Source organism: Falco rusticolus, chromosome 6 (assembly GCF_015220075.1).
Source record: "Falco rusticolus isolate bFalRus1 chromosome 6, bFalRus1.pri, whole genome shotgun sequence".
Lineage (NCBI taxonomy): Eukaryota > Metazoa > Chordata > Aves > Falconiformes > Falconidae > Falco > Falco rusticolus.
Genome location: NC_051192.1, coordinates 18,648,740 through 18,673,206, shown reverse-complemented (window position 1 = coordinate 18,673,206; position 24,467 = coordinate 18,648,740). Strand labels below are relative to the sequence as shown.

Below are 24,467 nucleotides of genomic sequence, written 5' to 3'. Positions count from 1 at the left end.
ATTGACACTGAATTTAAACGTTTTTGTTGTTCTTCTCACAGGTGTTGGCACAAGGAACTACTACAGGAAGATCGGCTACGAGCTCGAAGGGCCTTACATGGTGAAAAGGCTGGACTGATGCCCCAGGAGGTCCCCACCCCAACCAGCTGCTGGCAGGAGAGGAGGTGAGACTCATCCTGGAAAGAAGCTCATGGTGACAGACGTAAGCTAAAACCCAAAGCCTGCCAGCTGCAAAGGACTTGCTTATGCCAGAGCCCACGGCAGCAAATAGGGCATCTCCGCCGGGGAGAGCAGCTCGGAGATCTGCCCGTTGCCCCAGGAGAGCTTGGGGTTGGGGATGTTTCACGTCTCGGTACCGGTGTAACCCTGCCGTATCTGCGGGACGGGCGCTGGTGCGTTGCAACAGAGGGCCCAAGCGCAGGTGAGCCGGGGACCCTATTGAGCAGCCTGGGAAAAATAACTGTTGTTTCTGTAATGCTGTCAGCGAGCTTTTAATGGTTCAGCGCTGAAATTGGGTGGGTTATTCTACAACATGAATTAATTATTTCTCTGTGCACATTTATTTATGCTGGGCTTGGCTGCTTTCTATCCATCCCAAATGATGCCGTTTGATCCTTTTACCATGCAGAAGTAGGAGACCATGAGGGCTGGAAGCCTTTACTTTGGTGGCGGTAGGAACTGAGCTAAAAATTTAAACTTTACTCTCTACGATGATGCACAAACATGGAGTAACTCAGGGTAGAAGAGACTCTGAGAGCTCTTGTCCAACCCCACTCAGAGCAGATTCCAGTTAGATCAGGATGGTGATGCCTGCATGCCTCCAAGGCTGGAGATACTCTGTGGGTGTGGATGAAGAATCCACAGCACTTAGGTCTCTGTTCAGTATGTGACACCCATATGTTGGACAAGCTTTTCCTAGTATCTGATGGGAGTTTACAGCATTTCAGCTTGTGCCACTCGGCCTGTTGAGGTGCTGCTCTGGGAAGAGTCTGCCCTCCGAGCTTCTCCTTGCACATCACATACTCCCAACACCATAACCAGCCTGACGGCCCCCGCTTCAGTTTGCTCAGCCGCATTTCCAGCACCAGATCTGCTGCTTCTCCAGCCCGTAACCTGTTGATTTGGGCATGGGGATGCCGTGCAGCAGCAGTGTCAGGGGCCTCGGCAAGGTCACGGTATACAACCTCTGCGTCCCTCCCTTATCCGCACTGCCCTCATCTCATCGCAGCAGGCAGCTGGGCTGCTCGGGCACCATCTGCCTACGGAGGATCCCTCCTGGTTCTTCGTAACTCTTTTCCCCTCTCCCTCCCACAGCAGGAAGGGGTTTCGGGGAGGGTTTGGTCCTTATCTCTCCCAGCATGGAGGTTGGGTGACTGCCCTGTAGCTCCTCAGGTCCTTCTCCTGCTCCTCCTTGGAGATGGGTGTGATGGTTGCCTTTTCCAGGCGTTGTGAATGCTGTGAGGAATGATACCATTAAAGCTGCTTTTTGCAGAGCGAGATGGGATGTGAGAGCGAGCTGTGACCCTGGGTGAAGAGCTCAGCACCTTCCTCAACTCCCCCCCCAGCCCTTCGGTGGGGTGGGGATGACCCAAGACACACAGGGCAGGGGGGTGTCCTTTGACACTAGTGATTCAGGGTTTTCAAAGGCAGCGTGCCTGGCGCTGCCCGCTTGACATAACAAAACCAGAAGGGAGCAGCCGGAGCTCTGACCTCCTCCACTTCTTTTTTTATAGTATTTCAATCAAAAATAGGGTTGAAATCTGGAGTCACGGCTTGTAGAGAAGTTGACGTTTCAGGTGTTACTCTAATAAACAACTCCGTCAGGAGCCTTCTGGAAACTTCACCGATAACGAACATTTGGACACACGTGACTAACCTGGAGGAGGAGCAGCTCGGGGGGGGGGAAGCTCTCGCGGCAGCCGTGCCGTGCCACACAGTAAATGCGGTTCTGCCACTGTGATCTATTGCTGCTCCCCAACAGTGACTCGCGGGGTCAACGGCCAGAACCACGCTGACGTCTGCTGATGCGCAAGCGGCAGCAGCTGCCCGGGCAGCGCGGAAAAAGCGTGTCCTTGCTGGAAACAAGTGAAATACCTGGCAATAAATTTCTCGTTATTGAAGGTAAATGCTGGTGTCCTGTGTTTTAAAGAGCTGGGGAGTGAACACCAAAAAACAGCTTGTTGGTACCTAAACCCTTGAGTGTGTTTTGAGCTTCCTGCCCTGTACAGAGGGCTTGATTTAAAGAAGGGAGGTGGAGGCTGCTGCTTCTTGATTTGTTAAACTGGGTTTTTTCCATCCTTTATGACACTGGTAAATGCGGGGCACGTTAAGCTTCTGACACTGTAAAAGCAGAGGAGATGGAAGGAGATGTGTTGAGAAAGGATGCAATTTCTGTGTAGAATCCCTGAAATTTTCTGCAAAATTTGTTGTTCTGGTACCACTGACATAATTACGAATCACTCAGAGCTGAAAGCGTCAGACAGCCCAGCTTGTTCCAGGTACTAGCCAGAAAAACACCGCTTCTGTGTGTCTGAAAGCGTGGCCCTCCGGCAAATCAAGGAAATACTGGATACCTTTATTATTTTTTTTAAGGCCAATGTGGTTTTAGTTTACTAGCAGCTTTATCAGAAATAAAGCAATTTGGGGAGAGGGTCTTATTTTTAGCTTCCCATTTGTGTGTTCTGTCTGGGGCGATTTCATGCTGCACTTGCTGAGCTTCTGTGAAACTCTTCGGGCTTGTCTGCCCAGGCACAGGCTTGTTTTAATTGTGATGTACTGATTTGTCTGTTTGATATAAATGCAGCCAAATGAATAGCTGGTTTGTACTTCTCTCCAAGCCATTGCTTCCGCTGGGGACAGGGAGTTCCTCCAACGCATGTTCCTGGCATGTGTCCTGTCTGCTGCTGCTGCTCTGCACACTGCTGGGGTTTGGGATGGGGTTCGGGTCTCAGGCGGCAGCTCTGCAGCCAGGTCCCTGCCAGGGCACCCACAAACCTCGCTGGGGCAGCCCAGGGTGGCCCGGGAGGTGCAATGGTTTGAGGAAAGGTCCGGGGGTGGCAGCCTGAGCTGTGGCTTCTTACCCTGTGTGTGTCTGCCAGAGTTTAAAAATACAGTGGTATGTGTCAGTCACCTACGGGGAGCTGGGGAACGGGATGCATTAGCAGATGTGTGTGGCTTTTCCACGGGTTTTAGTGTGGCTTTTGGGGTCTGTGGTTGCCCGGACATCACTTTGGGCACGATCCTGGCCCACGGTGCTCTCTGCTGCCTGTGGCATGGCTGCCAGGAGGGGAAAGCAAAAACCACGCTTCCTTCTAAAACTGTTCTAAGGGTTCCAGGCTTTGTTGTGTTTGAAGTACACTGGGCACGAACAGTACAAAGCGACAAAGTCTGGTAAGACTTCAGACATCTTTAGTTACAAAAAAGTGGGAGGCACAAAGGAGACATGAGACCCTACTGGGAGAAAAGGGGCCATGCAGATCCTTCCCGTAGTGATGCTTAAAGCTTTGTGGCCACCTCTTGAGCTTCATTAATAGGGGGTGACAGCGTGGGACCAGGTACCCAAATAAAGTCAGGAGCCCAGAGTGATCCTGATGTAGCTGGAGATACACAGCAGCGTGGAGGTACGGACGGCAGCTGTACACGATGGATAGGGTCGTGTTCTTTGCCAGGCTGGTGCCCGCGCCCTGTGTCGTCAGTGCTGGCTTGCAGTGACTGTCTCGCATTTAGGCGAAGTGCAGTCCTGGTGCCAGCAGGCTTCATGGCTAACCCCTTCTGCAGTCCCTGCCAGGAAATAAATCAAACACATCTTTGGTCTTGGGGGTTTTTTGTGGGTTTTTGTGTTCCCCCACTTAAAAGTTCACGTCGCAGGCTGAAGAAGAGCAGAGGGCCTTGCCCTGGGCGTGCAGGGAGGAGGAAGCATTGCCAAGCACCGAAAACTGTATTATAAGAGGAAACTGACAGCTGTGGTTGGGTTTGGCTGACCTGTGTTGGCTTTTTCCTGGCCAAGGTGCTTGTTGGCAGGATCCTGGCAGGCACTGAGCTGCACAGAGGAACTTTCCGGTTGGCTGTGACCTGTTTTTTGCAGTACTCTGCAAGTGTGGGTTATGGTAGGGTTTGGGTTGGTGGGTGGTGGGGGTTTTTTTCTCTCCATGAGGACAGCATCCATTTCAGTACAGGTACATCATTCTTACAGAGCTGTTGCATATGAAATCAGCTAATAGCATCCTGTAATTAATTGTGAAAGGGAGAGCAGCTTTGAAATCCGGGAGCAGTTGCACGTCACTGCAGCCCATGAAATTGTCTGTCTTGGCAGCTGCGAATTGCCCTGCAGTTTGAGGTCCAGTAAATGCAGACGGTGTTGCCTTCAGTGGCCACACCGGGCATCTTTCACATGGGAACGCTGGAAAAGTGCATTGAAGCCTCCTGGATGAAAAACAAAAAACAACCAAAAAAAACCCCCCAGTAACTACCCACCCTACAACAAAACAAACAAAACCCACACCAAAAAACACCCCCACCAAGAAAACCCCACACACAAAGGTCATTTGTGTTGACAAGCTACAGCTCCTCCTTCTTAGCCCTTCGTAGAATCATGGACTTACTTAGGTTGGAAAGGACCTTGTAAGATCATCGAGTCCAAACGTTAACCCAGCATGCCAAGCCCACCACTACGCATACCCCTGAGTGACCACATCTACACAATTTTAAATCCCTCCAGAGACGGTGCCGCCCCCCCTCCCTGGGCAGCCTGTCCAGTGCTGGACACCCTTTCGGGGAAGAAATGTTTCCCAGTCTCCAACCTAAACCTGCCCTGGTGCACCTGAGGCCGTTCCCCCTTGTCCTGTCGCTTGTGACCTGGGAGCAGAGACCGACCCCCTGGCTGCAGCCCCCCCAGGCAGCTGTAGGGAGCGATCGGGTCCCCCCGAGCCCCCTCCTCCAGGCTGACCCCCCAGCCCCCCCATCAGACTGGTGCCCCAGCCCCTGCCCCAGCCCCCTGCCCGGCTCTGGACACGCTCCGGCCCCCCAAGCTCTGTCTGGGAGTGAGGGGCCAGAACGGACCCCAGGGCTCGAGGGGCGGCCGCACCGGTGCCCAGCGCAGGGGGACGGTCCCTGCCCCGGCCCTGCTGGCCACGCTGTCACTGTTATATTTCATGGTGGAAACGCGGTTGATTAAGCAAACAAGGGCTTATACAACTGTTCAGAAGATGAACAAAGTCAAAAAACACCTCAATTTGCCCTTAAAATCCACAGACAAAGGGCTGTGGCCAGTCCCACGCATGTGGGAGCCACAGCTGGGGCTGGGAAGGGCCCAGGTTCCCATGCTGAAACGGGGCCCAGGGAGGCTTCAGGCCGCGGCTGCGGAGCGGCCGCTCACGCTGCACCCCAGTAACCCACCGCCGCCTGGGCCGGGCACAGGGGGGTTGAGGCCGATGCTTTCAAGCAAGAGAGCACCAGGGAGGGCTCCGTCCCCTGCCTGAGCCCAGCTCCTTCGCGACCCATGAGAAAAATCAGCCAGCAGGCACAGAGGCAGCGAGATATTAGTGGAAGCTGCTCCCCCCTTTCAGGGACAGTCAGCGGTGACCAGCTGAAACTACTTTGAAGAAGACCACACCAAAGGTGAGTCACACTCACTGCACGTTAATTTTAGCCTGTTGCGTTTTTCCTGCTCTGACTTTTTGGGACGCTGATGTGTTCTGCCTGCCGGCAGTCACAGCCAAGATGTGGCACATGGGTGCTGGGTGGGCTGACCCTGGTGGGATGCCAGGTGCCCACCACAGCCGTGCTGTCCCTGCCCCCTGAGCTGGGCTGGGGGGAGAAGATACAACCAGAGGCTGGTGGGTTGGGGTACGGTCAGGACGCGATCCCTCAGCAGGTACCAGCACGGGCAAAGCAGGCTCTGCTGAGGGAAATTAGTTTCATTTATTACCACTTAAATCAGAGTGGGATAATGAGAAACAAACCCAAACCTGAAGATGCCCTCCCCCACCCCTCCCTCCTTCCCAGGCTTAACTTCACCCCCAGCTCTGTCTCCTTCCCCCGAGCAGCACAGGGGAATAGGGGCTGGGGTCGGTCCCCCACCCGCTGTCCCTGTGGCTCCTGCCCCCCGTGGGGAAGGTCCGCACCCCCTGCCCGACCCCCACGGGGTCCCCAGTCCTGCCCGGGCTGCGGGGGGGAGCTGCCCCCGGGGGCTCCACGGGCTGGGGGCACGGCCTGCCCGGCCGGGGGCTCCCCACAGGCTGGGGGAGCCTCTGCTGCGGCGCCTGGAGCCCCCCGGCCTCCCCCTGCCCTGGCCTGGGGGGCTGCAGGGCCGCGGCTCCCCCCTGTGCTCGCTCCTCTCTCCGGTCCCACCTGCAAAGGGGGTTTTTCCCCTTACCCCAGGGGCGCTCCCACCATCGCTGGTGGGTCAGCCCTTGGCTCCATCTTGGAGCCGGCCGGCATCGGCTCCAGCGGACATGGGGGAAGCTTCCAGCAGCTTCTCACAGAAGCCACCCCTGTAACCCCCGCTGCCAAAACCTGGCCACGCACACCCAGCGCAGGGTGCCAGGTGGTGGGGAGCTCAGGTGCAGCTTGAGCAGTAATAACCTGATCCATGCAGGAGCGGCAGGGCTGCAGAGCCACTTTTTGCTTCCCCACAGCCATGGGAAGAAGCCCATCTTTGCCCAGGAGACCCACTGGCACTAGAACCCTGCTGAGCGTGTGGGGACTACCTCAATCTGTTACTTTTTGGTCCCTGCGGAGCTGTTCCCTCCTGCTTTCCAGTGGAGTGCAGCATCAGATGGTGGTTAACAGCTGCAGGAGGGATCAAAGCTGCTGCCCTGGGTCACACAGTCCACCTGGTGGGTCCACCCAGGACAGGCTCCACCTGTGAAGAAAACAAAGCCCAGGGAAACAGCACCCCGACCCTGTTGCCCCCAGCTTTTGCCTTGGCTGCAAATGATAGCTACATTAGCAGCACAGAGACTGCCAGGGACATGAAATGGCCTCAGGCTGCACCAGGGCAGGTTTAGGTTGGAGACTGGGAAACATTTCTTCACCGAAAGGGTGTCCAGCACTGGGACAGGCTGCCCAGGGAGGGGGGGAGGCACCGTCCCTGGAGGGATGTAAAAGACGTGTAGATGTGGCGCTTGGGGCCATGGGTTAGTGGTGGGCTTGGCCATGCTGGGTTAGTGGTTGGACTTGATCTTAAAGCTCTTTTCCAGCCTAAATAAGTCTCTATTTTTTCAGGCACATCTGGGCCCCTCTGTCCTCTCTGCTTTAGTACTCAGCCTGAACTTGGAGGACCTGATGGCCATTACCCTACTTGTATAGCTATGTTTAAAAAGAAAAAAAAAAAAGAGAGGAAGAAAAAAAAAGAAGAAAAAAACCACCAGACGTGCCACAGCACCTTCACGACCCCCTGGCCCATAGTATCCCCAACAAAAATGCTCCTGTAGATACTTCCAGCTGGTTGCCTTGCCAACAACAGCTGCCTGTTGGTCATCCTGGTGCAATACCTGCCCTTGCTGCTTGCAGAAGGCAGAAGGAACCACAGGCAGAAGTGGTTCCTGTCCCTTGAAGCTATGTGAGTGCACACAGAGCCCAGATCGGGCAAGATGAACTGGAACACAGTGATTCAACAGCCTCTTCAGGCAAAACAAAAACAAACCCAAACCAAAACCAAAAAAGCTGATGCTGGGAGCCACAGGATCTGATGTGCTGATGGCTTTTGGCAGAGCATGGTGCCGAATGACTCCTGCCTGGTAGGAGTTACTGTCCAAAGAGCTGGCTCCAAGAGAAAGATGTTAGGCTGCAGCCTAACAGCAGCGGGAAGCTGAAAATTTAAAAGCAGCTGGGAGAAACAGCAAAAACTTGAGGTATTCAAGCCTAAGATAGCCAAGGTGAAGCGGCATCATTACAGGAACTGAGCCACAAAATGAGAGGACACCAACACTGAGATAAACATGGTAAAGTCAGGTATATGTAGCTCAGCTGCTCTGCTGACATTAACGTTAAGGGCAATTTTTACATCCAATAGACCTTTTATGTTTGAAAGGGATGAATTTAGCAAGATAGGTGCTGCTTAGTTTGGTGTAAAATAAAAGAATATCCATTTTACAGACCCTAGTTCGGCACATCCTGCATCCAGCTGTAAACTCTAAGCCACACTTAGCTCCATTGCTTCCCAAGACCCCAGCAGCTCTGTTCATGATAAAAAAAGTCAACTTGGAAAAAAAGCCTAAGGAGAAATAGAGTATAAAATAAAAAAAAGGCAAGTAACCCAGAAATACCTAGCAATACTGGCAGCCTCTCTGGTGAGGCCAGGTATTACCAGTGGCACAGGGTGGAGGGGATCTAACCTGCTCTCGAGGATCGATCCCCTTCTGCCAGCTTGGATTTTGTTTTTCTTCTTTGCTCACATCCTTCGTGCAGCAGCAGCAGGGGCTGCCTCCTGCCTTCAGTGCAATAAGCAGTCACGCCAGGGGCTCAGGAAATCTGTGGCGAATCTGTAAGAAAAGGAGAAAATTAAATCAAGAGAAGCAGGAGCCAGAGAGGAGACGGATTTTAAAAAAAATACAGCAGTCACGATCCGGCTGTGCTCATCAGCTTTGTTTAATAAGAAGTTGGTGGTTCGGAAAAACAAAGTCGAGGTAAAATGGCACCGCTCAGACCTCGGGTTAACAGCAGCTTGAAAGCTTGGGGCTCATCGCGAGTTCTTTTCACATGGCAGAGAAGCGGTTTGGCATCGATTTATCCACGCCGCTGCCTGCTTCCCCTTTTGTCCCTTCTCCACAGGGGCACGGATGGCTCTGCAGGATTTCATGCCCAAAGGCCCCTTTCCAAAGGCTGCCAGCCTCTGCCCTGAATCACAGACCCACTTTGGTAGTTTTAAAGTCTTGCAGCAGCACACCTGGCTTTATATTTTTGTCCTCCCTCTTTCAGTTTGTTTATAACGGTGGGAAAAAGCCAAACATGGTGGGTTTTGCCTCAGTCTTTCGTGTAAGCAAAAGGCTGAGACTACTGAGTCATGAACTGACAGCTAAATTCATTCAGCACACGCCATCGGCAGAAGTTGGTGCTGGTTCAAGGAAAAAGGTTAAAACAAATAAAACTCTTAAGTCAACGTGTACAAATTCCTCAGTAGATGCCCGTTTTCATCAATGCTTCCTCCCAGAATTTGTGTGGTTCCAAGTTTTGTCCAAATCCAGCCGATACCATGATGAAAATTAAATATAAGCTTACTGGCAGCTGTCCTAAGTGCCCACTGGTGGGTATCGGGCACTAGATGTAGGTCCAGGCCTTGCACACCCCAGACAAGCCTTACTTATTTGTGTTTTCATCCCTGGAGGGACTTGATGCATCCCACAGCCCTCCAGCTCACTTCCCGGGAAGGCAGTGGTGATACACAAGCTCAGTACGCGGCTCCCAGGACATGCATCCTCACGTGGGAGCACCCTTGGGAGACGCTTCCCCCTCCTCTCCCACCGGGATTTCAAACTCCTGCATCACTGCATGTAGCAGAGTGGCTCTAGATATTTATTTCCGTTAGAAGAGTTCCTTTAAGTAAACCTTGATGCCTCTGTCTGGCTCGGGACCCACCTCTCCCAGATTTGCTGGCATGAGAGGAACCAGAGCAGGGTGATGAAACCAGGGTCTTGATCCCAGCACAGGGTGCGTGGGTGTCCGTGTCGCTCACTGTGGGGCCGAGACCCACATGATGGCTCGGCACAGCTTGCAAGACACCTGCGAAGCCACTTCAAAAGCCACTTTCTCAAAAACCTAAACCCCAAACTTCCTGGGGAAGCTACAAGAGGGCAAGCGTTGACAGCTTTGGGGGTTTACACCCCTCTGTGTACATCAGCACGTGGCAGGACGGTGGCTTCCAACTTCCCTCTTGCCTGCCTTCCTGGGAAACGCGGCCACTTTGCACTCCAGGCTATTCCGCAAACAGCCCTTTGGATCGGGAAGGAGCACAAGGCCGTGCCGAGCAGGAGCGCTGCGAGGAGGTGTGAATAACGCCAGTAGACTAGACATGGTTTCCATTTAAAAACAATTTAATTTAATTCTCTGATCCTGCAACTCTTTGAGAATGAAGGAAAGCTAAGTGAGCCTAAAAAGGGAGAAATCCACTGCTTCCAACTTCAAAAAGCCTCAGCAAAATCAATTAGGACCGTACGAAGGTTCTTGAAAGAACAGCAGGGACTGACCGAACCGCACGAGCTCGTTACCTTTCCAAATCCTCCCTCTCTCTGCAACGTCCCTGCACAACGCCAGCCGTGGTGTGTAGGTGTCTTTACATTTCACCCACCTGGGGACCTGGATCATGCTTTGCAAACAGAACGTAAAATCAGTGTCAGTGTTTAACGTACTGCGGAAACGGCCTCCTCTGATGGGGGAAGGCAGCCGCCGTGGAAGGGAACAAAGGAACAATGAATGTGAACCGAGTGCCCCGGTGCTAAAGGTTTTAATTAGGAACTGGTCTGTATCCATCGCCGATGGATTGAGCTGCAGGTTTCCCCGTTTTCCTTATTCTGCAGAAGTATTTCCCTAGATTCAGTCAGTTCATGAGCGATGCTAGCTCACTCCTGCACCCACACAAGCCAATAACCTCGCTCCCGCCTCTCCAGCTGCAAAGCAATTACGTTCTTTGAACTCTTCGCAAAGGCAAGGTGTCTACCTGAGGAATCTGGCTCACAGCAGCACCGATGCCGCTGCCTGCAGCTTTCACCAACACCAGCCATCGCAGCTCCCGTCCCTCCGCCTTCCCAAGCCCCCCGGACAGGCCGGCAAATCTGCTTTATCTCCTCCTGAGCCTCTGCTGAGACGAGACACTTAATCCAACCAGCTCCCGTGACCCCCGTGGAACGATCGGTACCTCCAGCCACCCCATCTGCATGTTGGTTGCCTGCAGATAACCGTGCAGCGACAGGCGCCCGGCGCACCTTCATTAGTCTCTGTGATTAACAGACCTGTGAATGTATTTAGTTCCAAAAAATGCTTCCCAGCAGCTGTAAGACTACCAGCTACAATGATGTATTTAACAGACATAGGAAAAAAGACCTTCTGCTGTCTGGCGAGATGCGCTGGGATGTATGATTAATGGAGGATTCTGCTAATGAATGATTTGGAGACAATGCTTAATTTTAGAGAAAAATAGAACGGTATTGACTGACTCAATCCTGCCCGGGGACAGAAGCAAGTATTTAATTCTTCCCCGGATAAATTCAGCCCCTAGCTATCTTGCATCTCCGTGAGTGATGTTATTTGTCCCATTGAAAAAATTTAACTAGTCTGAAGCGCCCTTAATCCAAAGCAATCAATTTAACCGCCTGCCTCAACGGACAACTCCAGCATTTAGAGAGGCTTTTCTAACACACCGCTCTGATGTGCATGAGGCTCATTGCAGGGTAGGGAATAAAAACCAGAGAACTCACACTTTTTTTTTTTCCCCCCCACCAAAGCAGAACAAAGCTTCACCTTCACTACCTGTTCGCTCGAAAGACAAAGTGAATCACAGATCCACATTCCTCTCCATTTTTTTTAACTCTTTTAAAGAGAGATTATGACTGTAGGTAAAAAGAAATAATCAAAGTGGTACATCCTTAGTCATTGCTGCCAGTGCTCTGACCTAGGCAAAAATCAAGTGTCAAAGCCCCCCGAGCCAGGCGCTGAGCAGAGGCACCCACTGTCACCCTGTGGCGTGCTTGACAGTGCCGTTCTCTTCCTGCAATGTGATGGCCAGTAAGCAGTCGCCACTGCCAAACATTTGCCTCCGGTCACCAAAGCAGTCGCTTTCACCAAGACCCAGCATTTTACCATGAGGGGAGCGATGGCCCGCAATATTTAGGGTGAGCAAGGAGGACGGCAGCATCGCCATCTCCCCCAGGAGCTGGAAGACAAGTGGTCTACAAACAGGGCACCACAGAGAGAGCAGCTCCGTCAGCAGCTAACCAACAGTTTAGGAACTTCCTGAACCACAAGGTTGCTCTAAACCACTGTTCAGTAACTGCTCATAGATTTACCTTCCACAAGTAGGTATGATCTGAACCCTCTGACACTTCACCCTCACCAGGGAGTTCAACAATTCAGGCAGGTGAAACCTGCGCATCCCCCAGGCATGCCCTTAGTTCTCGGAGCACAAGGTGGGAGTGTCCATTCAATAAAGAGTTTGTTTTCTCCATAACATACGTAATTTAACACACTTCCCATCTCCCCATTCCCAAATTTCAGGTCTTTGACAAACTTCTATTTTTCTTTTTTGGGTTTGTTTTTTTTCCTCAGCTATATTATTATTAATGAGCTGCATACAGCTTTTGAAACAGAATACCATGGATTCATGCACGCTTCCATTTTATTCTGTTCCTTTCCCAGCTACAGACTTTACATTTACCCTGTAATAGCAAGCTTGTTTTCAGAGAGCTACCCACAGCAGCTCCAGGATTCTCCCCCACCGCCCCTTTCACTAAGTAGTCATCACTTAAATTAGAGGCTGTCATTGCATACATTCATTTACCAATTCACTAGGTATTCGAGTAAGACTAACTTGTGGTACCTTCCTAGAAACAAAACCAACGACAAAACGACAAAAAAAGAAGCGTCGCATGTGATTCTGAAAAGTATTACCAGTATTACCACACTTTTTAATGAATTAGTAAAAAAACACGGCATTTTTTATTAACTTATAGTTTCAAGCAATTGAAGCAGACTAGCTAAAAATATCTAGCAGCTGTGAGGATACTTGCCTAGCATGGCAAAACAAGGAAGAAAACGAGTAAACAGCCATTCTCGGACCCTGCAGTTTTCTCACATGTTGCAAGGGTGTGCAAACCTATCTGCATTCCAGAAAAATGGACCTGCCCACACCTAAAAGAGCAGCAGCATGCCCTGAGGAGAGATGACAGAAAGCAGGCAACAGAGTAGCAGTGGCTACAGGATTAGGAGGAGAAGGGTGAAGAAACCTTACTTCAGAAAGGCAGCTCTGCAAAGCAGGAGCGTATTGATAACCGAAAGCTTCAGAAAGGCAAACCCAGCACATGGTCCCAAGTTCTAATGCCCCAGAACTCCAAGATGAGTTAGAAACCAAGGCAACAACTAGGATTTGGTAAGACAGGGCTGTACTGCAGGTGTAGAGCTGCAGTCGAAGCCAGACCTGTCTCCTACCAGAAGCCAGAAACGCTCTTCAGAACAGGGCGACCGTGGCTCTTCATAACAGAAGGTCCAGACCTCCATTTTCAGCGTCTTTCCACTCACCACACAGGCTGTCTGTGCACAGGTGTCAAGAGCTAAACGAGCTTCAAAGCAATTGTGTCTATCATTGCTGCGCATGCTTCAGATGTGGGAGCGTTGTCGGGCTAGGGATTCCCTAAATTCAAAAGTCAAGTTTAATTTAACCATTTGAATTAACTTATTTTGAAAAAGCTGTTCCCGCAACAGCTCTTTTCAGCGGCCACCCCTATCAGGTAGTCCATTTGTTATCCGTTACAGGGACAGAGGCCAATTAATGCTTGTTTGTGCAGGACAAACATATTTTACAGCCTGGAGGAGCAGGTGAGAAAATGTTACGCTTCCCCATGGAAGGCCAGCGGAGCCTCTGGATAAAGTCATGGCAGGAAGAAAGATTCCCGCCACGAATTTAGCTCATGACACACAGCTTATAATACAGTCTTCTCTAGTGCAGTCACAGTCTTAGTAGAGTAGGACAGGGGAAAGAAATATATAAACTATTTCCAACAGGAACATATGTATTTGTCCTCTGTGCAGCATAGGTGGTGCAGAGGGGCTCACTGTGTTATAGCTTTCTTTTGGCAGTTTATTCTTTTCCTACGAAAAGAAGCTGCCCCTGAAGGACACTGCTTCACCTCTGCACAACAGAAGAGCACAGGAGGAACCTTTTCTAGGAGCTCCCAGCTCAAGAAAAGCAAAGATCAGCAAGACTTTACAGATAAATTAAAATATTTTTTCAAATGGGGTGCAAATTAGACTCTCCATTTACCTGCCAAGATTCCAGTTCAGTCCTTTTCATTCCCCTTGTAAGAACAGCTGGCACAAGCAGCTAACACAGCAGGAAGCATGATTCCTTAAACTACTTTAAGTGTTAGTGACGCATACATTCTAATCAAGAGTTGGCATCTTTAACATTCTTTGTATTTATTTTAAGAAAGCGTTTTAGTTAATCTAAGCAAGAATATTCAAAAGCTACTGTGAAGAAAATACATTTTTGTTTCTGCTCAAACTTTTCAGAATAGACACTGAACACTTTGCCAGCTCATTCAGCAGACATCACTCAGTTACGTGGCCAAGCAGAACGGAGTGAGGAATTACATTTAAAAAAGCACCAATTAAACTTTCTAAAGACAACTTCTGAACCAAGAACATGGGACATGTCATTATCAGTGAGAAGCCAGGGCTGGAAAGGCAGTCAACATGCAATGGGGCAGAAAAGCCTGTCTTCCAGACTGCTCCTTCATGTTTCTTTGCTGTCCTTCAAAGGGGCAGTCACAGGACGGCAACAAAAGGATGCACAAGGGTTGCTTTAAAGAGAGCAAGTTCAGAAACAACTACAACTGTGCAGAGTATGGCCAGGCAGTCAAGGTCACCTCAACCAAGTTTTCACCTACACTACTCGCTGCATAAAAGAACATAAATATAAAACCACCGATGGCTTGCATAAAAATAGACTTTTTGGTAGTTCTCCTCTTAAAATTTTAAAATTACTGTACAAATAAATAAAGTTATAGTCCATTTAAATATAACTGTTCGGGGAAAACTGGAAGGCAGCATTGGTCTTCTGATCAACCCTCTCATTCCAAAGGAAGGCAGAGTTGCTTGCCATCTCAGAGGCCTCCAGTGGGACACAATACCTGCAAAGGAAACATGCCAAAGTTGCAAAATAAAATACTTCTTGGTGAAAGCACCGGCCCATACCAAAGGTCCCACTGTTCTGCCTTGGTCAGGGACATCGATTAGCATAAGTATGCTTAGGGAAAAGCACAGGGTAGGTACGCAAACAGGCTGTCCTCAGTAAAAATCCCAGTTCTGAGCAATGTTTAACATCAGGACTTCCTGAATCACAGGTTATATATCCATCTTTAAATTAATGAAAGAAAACTCACTTAGATGTTTTTTCACACTGTTCTGAGGAGATTTAGTGTTTGGCTGTCCTACACTGTAGAGTTCATTGCCCCTGTGTTAACAAATCATTACAGGATTAAAAAAAAAAACCAAAACAACAAAACAACAAACTATCTCCTGTTTCATTTGAACTTGCTACAGGAGAAGTTCTTCTGCGGCACCTAGATTTAGCACTGTGAGAAACCCTTTTCAGCTTCTGTGCTACTCCCGATTTTCGATTAGGAAGGCGGGATATGAAGTCAGCCAGCTCTCTGGGCTGAAGCATCCATGAATCGGTGTTTAAGACAACCCCCATTTCAGAAAACAGAGCTGGGTTTCGTTTCAGTCCACACTAACACAGCAGCTGACAGTGTTTTCAACACATGAGAGTAGCGGCTCGCAGTGCAGACTGCTGTGCCACAAGTCATTGCTGCATCAACTCGGATTACATGCCAAAAGCAAGTACAGTAAGTATTCAGCTAGCTTCCTACCGAACAGGGAAATAAAATAAATTAAGAGGATTGAGACCAACAGGGTTTTCAGGGATATGTCCTGGCTCTGCTGGCATTTTTGTTCTGCACCTGGTCTGCAAACCTATTTACCTTTATGGTTTTGTAATGAAAAAGGAAAGTCAACAGTAGTAAGCCTCACACCGGGCTGCTAGAGGCTTTTTTTCTTTCCTCCCCTCTTTATCCTTGCAAATTCCTCTATAGCAGGCTAACCACTTCAGGGCTGGCCTGCCAACTAGTGGCACTGTTGCTGTTACAATATGCCAGGCCTCCTGTTTCACGTGGGAGTCCCCAGAACAGCAGATCCTACCAGACTAATCGAGTATTTTTTAGTGATGAAACTGATTTTTCTAAATAAAAAAACAGTGTTTATCTTTTCCCCTGAAATTTCAATAACACGTTTGATGTAGTGCCACATAAGAAAGTGTGAGAAACACAGGAGAAGACTGTGATTAGTAAAAAGGAAGATGTAAGGCAGTTAACCTGTCCCAAGGGAAAACTGCAATGGATAGTTTGGAAATAAAAAGGCTAGAATTTTATCAAGATTGGCACTGGCAACGGACTTCTTTAATTAATGTTTTCACTAACAGCCTTGGCACAATTTTAAGTGTGCTGATGACACAAAGCTGGAGGTATTACAGTTATAAAAAAATATGATGAGGAAATATTCATTAACAGTTTCTTCTAACTGACAGGAGATAAAACCCAGTAATAGAAAACATTAAGGTCATGCATCTGTGAGCAAAAGTAACCCAGAATGTTATTGATTTGAAGCAACTCAAGGCCAGGCTGGACAGGGCTGGGAGCAGCCTGGGCTGGTGGAAGGGGTCCCTGCTCGTGGCAGGGGGCTTGGAAGGAGGTGGTCTTTAAGGTCTCTTCCCACCCAAACCGTTCTGTGATTCTCTGAAGTCAAAAGGGGCTTTAGGAAACAAAGTAATTATGAGAGGATTAAGTGATACAGATATGAGAGATGTGATCCTGGAACACATCAGGAGGAGTATTTCCAGACTAGATAGTAAATGCTAGTGCTTTACAAGGACTTGAAGAAACTCGCCTGGAGAAAGCGCAGAAGTTATTTTGATATGGAGGACATATAGGAGCCAGCCAACCAGCCTTGGACAGGAAGAAATGCTGCTAACGTTACAATTGTTCTCTATAAAATAGTTCAGAATGGGCAAACACCTGGGAAGGAGAACACTTTAAGCTAAAGGACAAGTCTGTCACAAGATCAAGTGAGTATTAAAGTGATCAGAAATGCATCTGTGTTGCAAAGGACACTGTCCTTTACCTGTAAGGGCAGCCAGATGCTCAGTCTCAGTGACAGCATCAGACAGAAAAAACTTTATTTCTATGATACATTTACCAAAGAAATCCTAGGATATGAAGTCCATGATAGCAGAAGACAGGACTTGAAAATCCTGGAAACTCCCTTCTGTATTTTCATCGCTCTGCTGAAAGACACTGAATCTGACAGACCATCCTGAATTTTATGTTGGACATTCAAACCTCCATCAAGGCAGATACTAAAGAGGCCATCAAGAAATCACAAGGATTAGGATCAAATTTTTTGTTCCGAAGTGGACACATAAGAAACAACAGTCTCGCTGCAGGACTCAGCAAGACCACCAGACTTCCAGTCCAGCTTTTTCCAAGACATTTTTCAAGGCCTTTACATATTAAATAGTTCAGGATACGAAGCTCCTCTGTTAGCTGGTGCACCCAGCTCTGGTACGCTCTGAGCATTAACAGCGCTTTAGTTAAAAAAAAATAAAAAATAAAAGCCTGTCTTGGGTCTGACAGCAACTATCGTGGCTGAATACCCTATGTAAGATGCACACCCACAAATATACAGTAACTTTGCCTGCTTCAGCTTTTGTTTAGTTAGCAAATACATTGTAAAAGCAACAAACAAGCACAGGTAAACGGTGGAGTGCTGGCAGAAACCTGCCCTCATCTGTGGAAATAGATGAGGTACAGGGTAAAGGACAGGCTGGCCCAAATACAGAGAGCACAACCAGTTCCCTGAACAAACCACATTAAGGAGCCACAAGTTTCTTTGTTAGACATACTTCAGCCAAATTCCTTTTCCCAAAATGTTTATCAAAGCCTTTTCTTCTCCTAGTTTGACCGCATCTTTCTATTGCTGAATTTTCAGAACTTCTACAGGTCGCACATACAGTTTAGAGGACCTTGGCCTGGAGGTCAATAACAGAAAATCCCCTGTAAGGTCAGACTAAATGGCCTGACAGAGACACTAACCTGAACGTCCTTCATCCCTACGAGGCAGAGCGTTGACGCTTTTTGCCATAGGAGATTTGCCCGATTCGGACTTCTAGTTGGAAGGCATCCAATCTTTTCTTCGGGTTAAAAGCCAGCATATCATGCAGGAGCTCGCAGAGATCATCTGGCATGGACTTGTTGTTCTTCAGGGGAATTCGTAATTTCATGTTGGGATTCTCAAGCAATGCTTCTCCAAGGGGAATAAGCTTCTTGCCTTGGCAGATATAAGTTCCTGAACACAGATAAGGGGGAGTCAGGTTATACAGGTAGAGGAAGTTCTACACAAAACGCTGACATGTGAGGTACAGACAGACAATCTGGAAAACAAAACATCTGAAAGATTCCTGGAAACATCACTTACTTAAGAGGCAACCACCAAGTCAAATATTGGGAGAGGCTGTTATCAGAAAAGGCTTTTACTTTCACATGGTAATCAAGATGCTGCACAAGGCTGCGTTCATTCATAACCATGTGTGGAACAGAGGGAGCAAGCTGAAGCACGGCATGCTCATCAAGCAGTTACACAGACCTCTATGTCTGCAGGGAACACGGGCTGCTGAAATAAGCTTCCTCCATTTCACTCCATTTCACCCTACTGGCAGACTCAGAAGCTCTGGAAGAGGGAGGGAGGGAGACTGCTTGGCTGCAGTGACTTGAAAGAGTTAAACACAAAAGTTATTTGCTCAGTTAGTCAAACAATTTTCAATTAAAATGACAGCATATGCCATTTACCGTTAGCCAACTTCTCCTCAGCAAGATTAAGGAAGGGAAATGTAAATTTGCTCCTGGTAATCTAAATAATTTCACTGGTTGTTGAAAATGATTAACCAGCTTCCAAAACAGACAGTAAAAACAGCTTTGCTCACTCAGGCTGTTCTGCCCCTGCATCAAGCAAAGAATAAATGTTTCAAAGGCAGTGACCTGTCTGCGTATAGAAAAGGTTGGCCTTGCAAACTCCTTATCTCAAGTTGGTGGGCGGCTATTCTAATGAAATCTATTCATGTTTTGGTCTCAGCTGCAACCATTTGCTTGTTTCTGTAGGCAGGAACTAAAACATTTATCAATGTTTGGCATTTTAAAAAGAAATAAATAACAGAATTGAGTCTATTTGGGAAGATGAAAAAAAAAATTAAAGGGGTAGTGCAATAGCATCTCAAAGTTCCTCCGTAGACATGCCTTTTAAGAATTTAAACATTTAAAAGACAGGCAGACAGGTATACTATGATCTCAGAGCCTGGGTAGATGTCTTAAATTATTATGCTAATGTGCATGACTGGCATTCTCTCCCCTCGAGATGGATTTTCCACTGCAATATACTTTTCTGAAATCATTTAGTACAAAGTATTTCAAGCGTGCGAATATGTGGGGGATTTGGAGGAAGGAGGCGGCAGGGGGTGGGAAGAGCAGGCCATCGGACGAGTCATCCCTGCAAGATCTTGCATCTCTAAACTGTGAGGAAACTCAGCCAGATGGCAGTGAAGCTTATCTAAACATCCTTTCCCAGTTTATTGTTTGGCTCCTTGGAACATCTTTCAGCGCTCCAAGTGATCCCATCCTTTGGTTATGCCAAGTTAAGGACACAAGCAAACCTATAAGCCCAGTTCCAGAAAGGTTTTGGTTTTAAGAGCATTAAAAGCACTCCTGAGCAAATGGAAGTACACAGATACTAAATCCTTTATCAAGAGGATAGCTGTAAGACAGATGCCTCACCAACAGCTATGAGGGTTTTTTCTCTTCCAATTCTTTAGTGACAGTAAGGGCCAAATCCATTTCTGCAGAGCATTCCTTAGAGTAAGGAACGCCTGACAGCATAGAAGCCAGAAGTGATCTTTCCCTCAACCTTTAAATCCTCCAGAGTATTTATGAAAAATTTGGCAGAAGGAACGATCTTCCAAACAATATAATGATTTGCAAATATAAAAAGCATTCCCTCTACCTTAGTGATATGTCCTCAAGACCTGGAAACCCCACAGGAGAAGCTATCAAATCAGAAGCAAGGCATACTGAAGAAAAAGATTTCTTCACAGTTCTCTTAAAAACAAAAACCCAAACCCCAAAAAAAAACCCGACTTTGAGTTCCTTTGGGTTGCAAGGTCCTTGCAAATTCCTGGAAAAAAGTCACATCTGAAGTATATATATGCCACAGCATTTGTAACTGTGCTGTGAGGACACCTCCCAGAGGGTCCCTACAGATCCAGAACATCCACTGGCAACAAGACACCAATCTGATCCTCACCAAGCAATTCCTTCTCAGTATCCACATCTCGGAAGGTGATCCTTTCGACCATAGCCCAGAAAATGATCCCAAGGGCAAATATATCAGCCTTTGCAGTGTAGTGACCTTCCCATACTTCTGGAGCCATGTAGAAGTTTGACCCACACGCAGAGGAGAAGCAATGCTGGTTCACATTCCCCTTCCCCTGACACACCTTGCTGAGGCCAAAATCTGCTACCTGCAATGCATAAACAGAAAAACCAAATCAGTTATTCACAAACACTGGCTTTACAAGCGTTTTTAAAAACAGCGGCTCGGTGAATTCCCCTCAGAAATCCATCACAGCACGGCACTCACACTAGTCGGGCAGCAACCCTGGTGAGATGAAAAGCTGGTTATTTCCTGCCAGCTGTCCGTTCCCCCACTCCTTTCCTGTCGTTTGATCCCCTTTCGAAGATGGGCAGAACAGGTATCTGACTGTTATCTTTCTGTGAAGTTCACTCTGATTACACCTAATCAGGATTAAACATACCTTGAACAACATCTATGGTAGAAGTGGCTCTTACTGTTCCATGGTGACCACACGGAATCTCTTGCATTACTATTATTGTCCATAGTGATTAATATGTCAATGATTTAATTGTCCCTTGATGGCTTTACAGGTCAAATTAGAAATACCATTATTGATCTGAATGGGCAAGACACGAATTATCTGAATGCACTGGCCTATTATTTTATATCCCAACTAGTGGATCTTTTGGGACTGAAAGTTCAGGAGCAAGCTGGCTCCCAGCTTTTTGGAGCACTGTAACAGACTTTCCGTCTGGTGCTACAAGAAACAAAGCCAGCTGGCCTTCACCTCAATCAGGGCACCAACATGAAGCACGAAGACATTTCCCACATCTCCCGAACATCAATATGTGCTTGAGGCAGCAATATTGGACGCACTAGCTGTTGTACCAGGGCAGTATGTTCTTAAAGTTTAAGGGCGCAGAAAATATTGCTTCAGTTTTGACTGATCGTGATCTCTCTGATTATCTAGCATGCAGAAGTTTGACAGCCCTGAACTGCTCCTCTCAAGGATAAGCAGTGGATGAAGGATGTTAGAGAAACACACCACTGTGACCTCTACTTCCTTCCAAGAGTCCTAAAAAAAATAAAATAAAAATATGCCCACAACTGATATCAGATGTTCTGAGTACACTTACTGCAAGTATCACAAGACTTACCAAAAGCCCATTCCAAAGCACATGACGCATAAGCATTTAGATCACATACTTATTACAGCAAAGTTTCATTTCCTTACCTTTACCATAGGACTTCCATGTCTATGAGAAATCAAAATATTGTCAGATTTCAGGTCTCTATGCACTATCTGGTTTCTGTGCAGGAAAGCTATGGCACTGCTGAGCTGCCGCATGAAGCTGTTGTTCAGCTGAGCATCTGGGCTGCGAGACAGCAGGTATTCGTTCATGTTGCCACCGTCACATAACTCCATCACAAACCACAGAAAGCAGGGCAATCTGGGATCCACGCACCTCCGCCCTTTCAAGCAGGTCTCAATTAGCAGCAAATGGCTGTCTGATTTCTTGGAACAATGACTAACTGGCTGAAAGATCTGGCCGCTCTGCAGGATACACTCCTCCAACTGGATCACATTTTCATGTTTCCTCTGGATGCTCTGCAGGGCCCAGAACTCTTGGAGAGCCAGTTCTACATTTTCAGGCACACTACAACGCATTCTTTTTACAGCTACTTTGTTTCTAGTTTGATTAACAATGGCCTCATAAACCACGCCATAGGTCCCTCGGCCCACTTCTCGAACAATGTTGTACTTGGATTCCGCAGCCATCCCTCACTTCGGCCTAGCAAGGTGCAAAGCAGAGGAAAATACTTGAACTTATGGCAAGCAGCTGTCACTTGCAGTAAAACCCTGGAAGAGAAGGAGATAAAAAGCTTAACTCTCCTAAACGAAGCAGCTTACCAACGATCAACTGCAAATACTTCCAACCGGTATCAATTTCAGCTGTACGTGCATTGGTGTACGGTGCAGCTGCATGAGGACTGACAGGTAAAACGGGGTTTTAAGAGAAAGCCTATATCCATGGTAACTTTCAGACATTATCAAGTACAATCCTGACTGCACAGTAGGATACAACCACCCAGGAAGTAACATTGATTTGTCAACAACAGATGAAGTTTAGTGAGAAAGAAAAAGAGCTATGTAGACACGTTCTGTAAGCAGCACAGAAAAGGGAGGATGAGACCTCCTGGGTAACAGCTGAACTTACTTTTACCAGAATTGACTTCTAAAGAAATAAAGCTAGCCAGAAGTGCCTGTTTGGCACTAAAATCTTTCACCCCTGCTCTCCCCCCGCACAAATATACCAATTATTCAGTAACTACATCATGTCCCTGGCACTTCCGCTACCAATTTTCTACCACTTCACACCCCGAGACTCACTCCCTTTCTCCAGCTCACCTTCTTCCTACCGCTTCACAAGCCTTACACTGCGCTTCCCCTCCACCTCAAGCTCCCTGTTCCACTCCACTGCCCCCCAGCCCACCACATCCTTCGCTTTATTGCCCAGTACAGGCTCCTGCTGTGATTCTCATGGTCCCTCATTCAATTCCCCACCCCCCCAGCCCTATCCCCCAATAACCCTGCTCCCTTTTGAGCCTCCCATTTCACTTCTTCCTTTGCCAGTGCTTTTCAACACCATCCCAAGTTTTTCTCCCTAATAACACATTAATCATTCCCTGTGTTCATGTGTCACATGTTCCTTTCCCAATCCCCTTAATGCTTCTCCTGTTAAACCTCCCCCTTACTCCCTACTCCACCTGCTGCTGCCTTCAAAGCCCCACTTCCCTCTCCCTTCCTAAACCCTCAGTCCAGGTTCCCCAACCTAATGCCCCACTTCCCAGCCCACCCCACCTTCCTTCTCAATCCCTCTCCTCCCTCCAGCTTCATCTGCCAGCTGAGCTCCTTTCCCAAAAACACAGATGCGGCGCTTAGGGACATGGGTTAGTGGTGGGCTTGGCAGTGCTGGGTTAAAGGACTTGATGATCTTACAGGTCTTTTCCAACCTAAATGATTCTGTGATTCTGTGGCCTTTTCACCCAGCCTTCCCAAGCCTCTCCCACCCTATTCCTCACCCTCCAGCCCTCAATCCCCAACTCCTCTCCAAAGCAGCCCCCAAAGTCCAAACCCCAACCTGCCCCCAAACCCACTCCCACTATAGGCCAGCCCTCCACCCCCAGCATAACCACACCCTGCCCCAGGCCCAGCCTGGGCCCTTCCCTTCCCCATCTCCACTCATCCCAGCCCCACCTCAGCCCCCCTTCCCACCTCCACCATTGCCTCAGGCCTAGCTCTTCCCAGCACCTCAAGTAAGACCCCTTGGCCACCTCACGTCCCTGCCCCACCTCAGCCCCCTTCCCCACTCCCTGCCCCCCTGCACCATCCCCTCAGGCTCAGCTCTTCCCTGCTTCTCACCTAAGACTCCTTCCCCGCCTCAGGGCCCTAGCCCAGCTCCCCAGCCCCTGGCCCCCTCCCCATCTCCACCACTGCCTCAGGCCCAGCTCTTCCCAGCACCTCAGGTAAGACCCCTTTGCCACTTCAGCCCCCTTCCCTTATCCCCTCAGACCCAGCTCTTCCCCGCTTCTTGCCTAAGAGTCCTTTCCGGCCCCCACCTCAGAGCCTTTCTCCGCCCAGGCCCCTCGGCCACCTCTGCCCCCTTCCCTGCCCCCTCAAGCCCAGCCCTTCTCGGCACCTGGCCTACGACCCCCTGCCGCACCGCAGAGCCCTGCCGGCTCCCCCGCCAGCCCCTCAGCCCCTCGCTCCCGCGCCCACTCGCCTCAGCCCGGCCCCACCCCCCGCCTCCCGCTCGCGCGCGGGCCCACCACCGCAATTCCCGCCGCCGCCGCGCGGCCCCGCCCACTTCCCACAGCCGGCCAACCAGAAGGAAGGAAGCTCGCCCGAACCAATCGCAAGCCAGCGACAAGGGGGAGGGGTAAAAGCCACCGCTGGACCAATCAGTGAACGCTTCTCCTTCCTCGCCTCAACCGGCCCGGGCGGGGAACTCCTGCGCGTGCGTACTGGTGGCAGCGTGGGGGGAGGACTACAATTCCCAGCAGCCCCTGCGGCGGACGACAGGTGCCTGCTACGGACAAACCTCCGCGCAGGCGGCAGTTGCGGGCGCGCCCTGGCCGCCCCCCGCCCCCGTCCCGGCGTGGGGGCCGGGGCAGCGTAGCGCCCTGCAGCCGCCTCCCGCCCCTGTGTTAGCCCCGATTAAATAATAATATCAATAATAATAATAATAAAATAAAAACTGCAGTGTTTTGGAAACTTCTAGCAGAGGGTACCCAGCCCACCC

At 49.1% G+C, this 24,467-nt stretch overlaps 2 protein-coding genes across 6 annotated transcripts in view; one reads left to right on the top strand and one right to left on the bottom strand.

The window, feature by feature from the left end:
* ELP3 (elongator acetyltransferase complex subunit 3) overlaps positions 1 to 562 on the top strand; it is a 92,604-nt gene extending 92,042 nt beyond the window's left edge. For both annotated transcript variants that reach the window (XM_037390942.1, XM_037390941.1), the window contains one exon: positions 42 to 562. In XM_037390942.1, the coding sequence (XP_037246839.1) occupies positions 42 to 118 (77 nt within the window). In that variant the 3' untranslated portion in view covers positions 119 to 562. The remainder of the gene's footprint in view (positions 1 to 41) is intronic.
* LOC119149584 (serine/threonine-protein kinase 35-like) lies at positions 411 to 24,021 on the bottom strand. Of its 4 annotated transcripts, XR_005104769.1 has the most exons (7): positions 22,383 to 23,229; positions 21,398 to 22,024; positions 20,113 to 20,329; positions 17,856 to 18,108; positions 8,337 to 8,483; positions 6,708 to 6,862; positions 411 to 4,422 (listed from the first exon to the last, which is right to left on the bottom strand). XR_005104769.1 is itself a non-coding variant. In XM_037390946.1 (6 exons), exons 3-5 carry the CDS (start codon positions 21,941 to 21,943, stop codon positions 17,873 to 17,875), a joined length of 999 nt encoding a protein of 332 aa, XP_037246843.1. In that variant the 5' UTR covers positions 21,944 to 21,956; positions 22,076 to 22,155; positions 22,383 to 23,229; the 3' UTR covers positions 12,626 to 14,837; positions 17,856 to 17,872. The 4 variants fall into 4 exon arrangements, 3 of the variants coding, with proteins under 3 accessions (XP_037246843.1, XP_037246842.1, XP_037246841.1); XM_037390946.1 differs by lacking the exons at positions 411 to 4,422; positions 6,708 to 6,862; positions 8,337 to 8,483 and adding exons at positions 12,626 to 14,837; positions 22,076 to 22,155 and having other exon boundaries at positions 21,398 to 21,956; XM_037390945.1 differs by lacking the exons at positions 411 to 4,422; positions 6,708 to 6,862; positions 8,337 to 8,483; positions 22,383 to 23,229 and adding exons at positions 12,626 to 14,837; positions 23,995 to 24,021.
* Positions 24,022 to 24,467: the final 446 nt, after the last annotated feature.

Excerpts from the sequence above, each read along its gene's own strand:
- LOC119149584 (XM_037390945.1), bottom strand. The coding sequence starts at position 21,943 with ATGGCTGCGGAATCCAAGTACAACATTGTTCGAGAAGTGGGCCGAGGG. Across the intron at positions 20,330-21,397 it reads ATGGAAGTCCTATGGTAAAG|GTAGCAGATTTTGGCCTCAG; the intron begins GTAAGGAAATGA and ends TATGCATTGCAG. Across the intron at positions 18,109-20,112 it reads TACTGAGAAGGAATTGCTTG|GAACTTATATCTGCCAAGGC; the intron begins GTGAGGATCAGA and ends ATCTGTGTTCAG.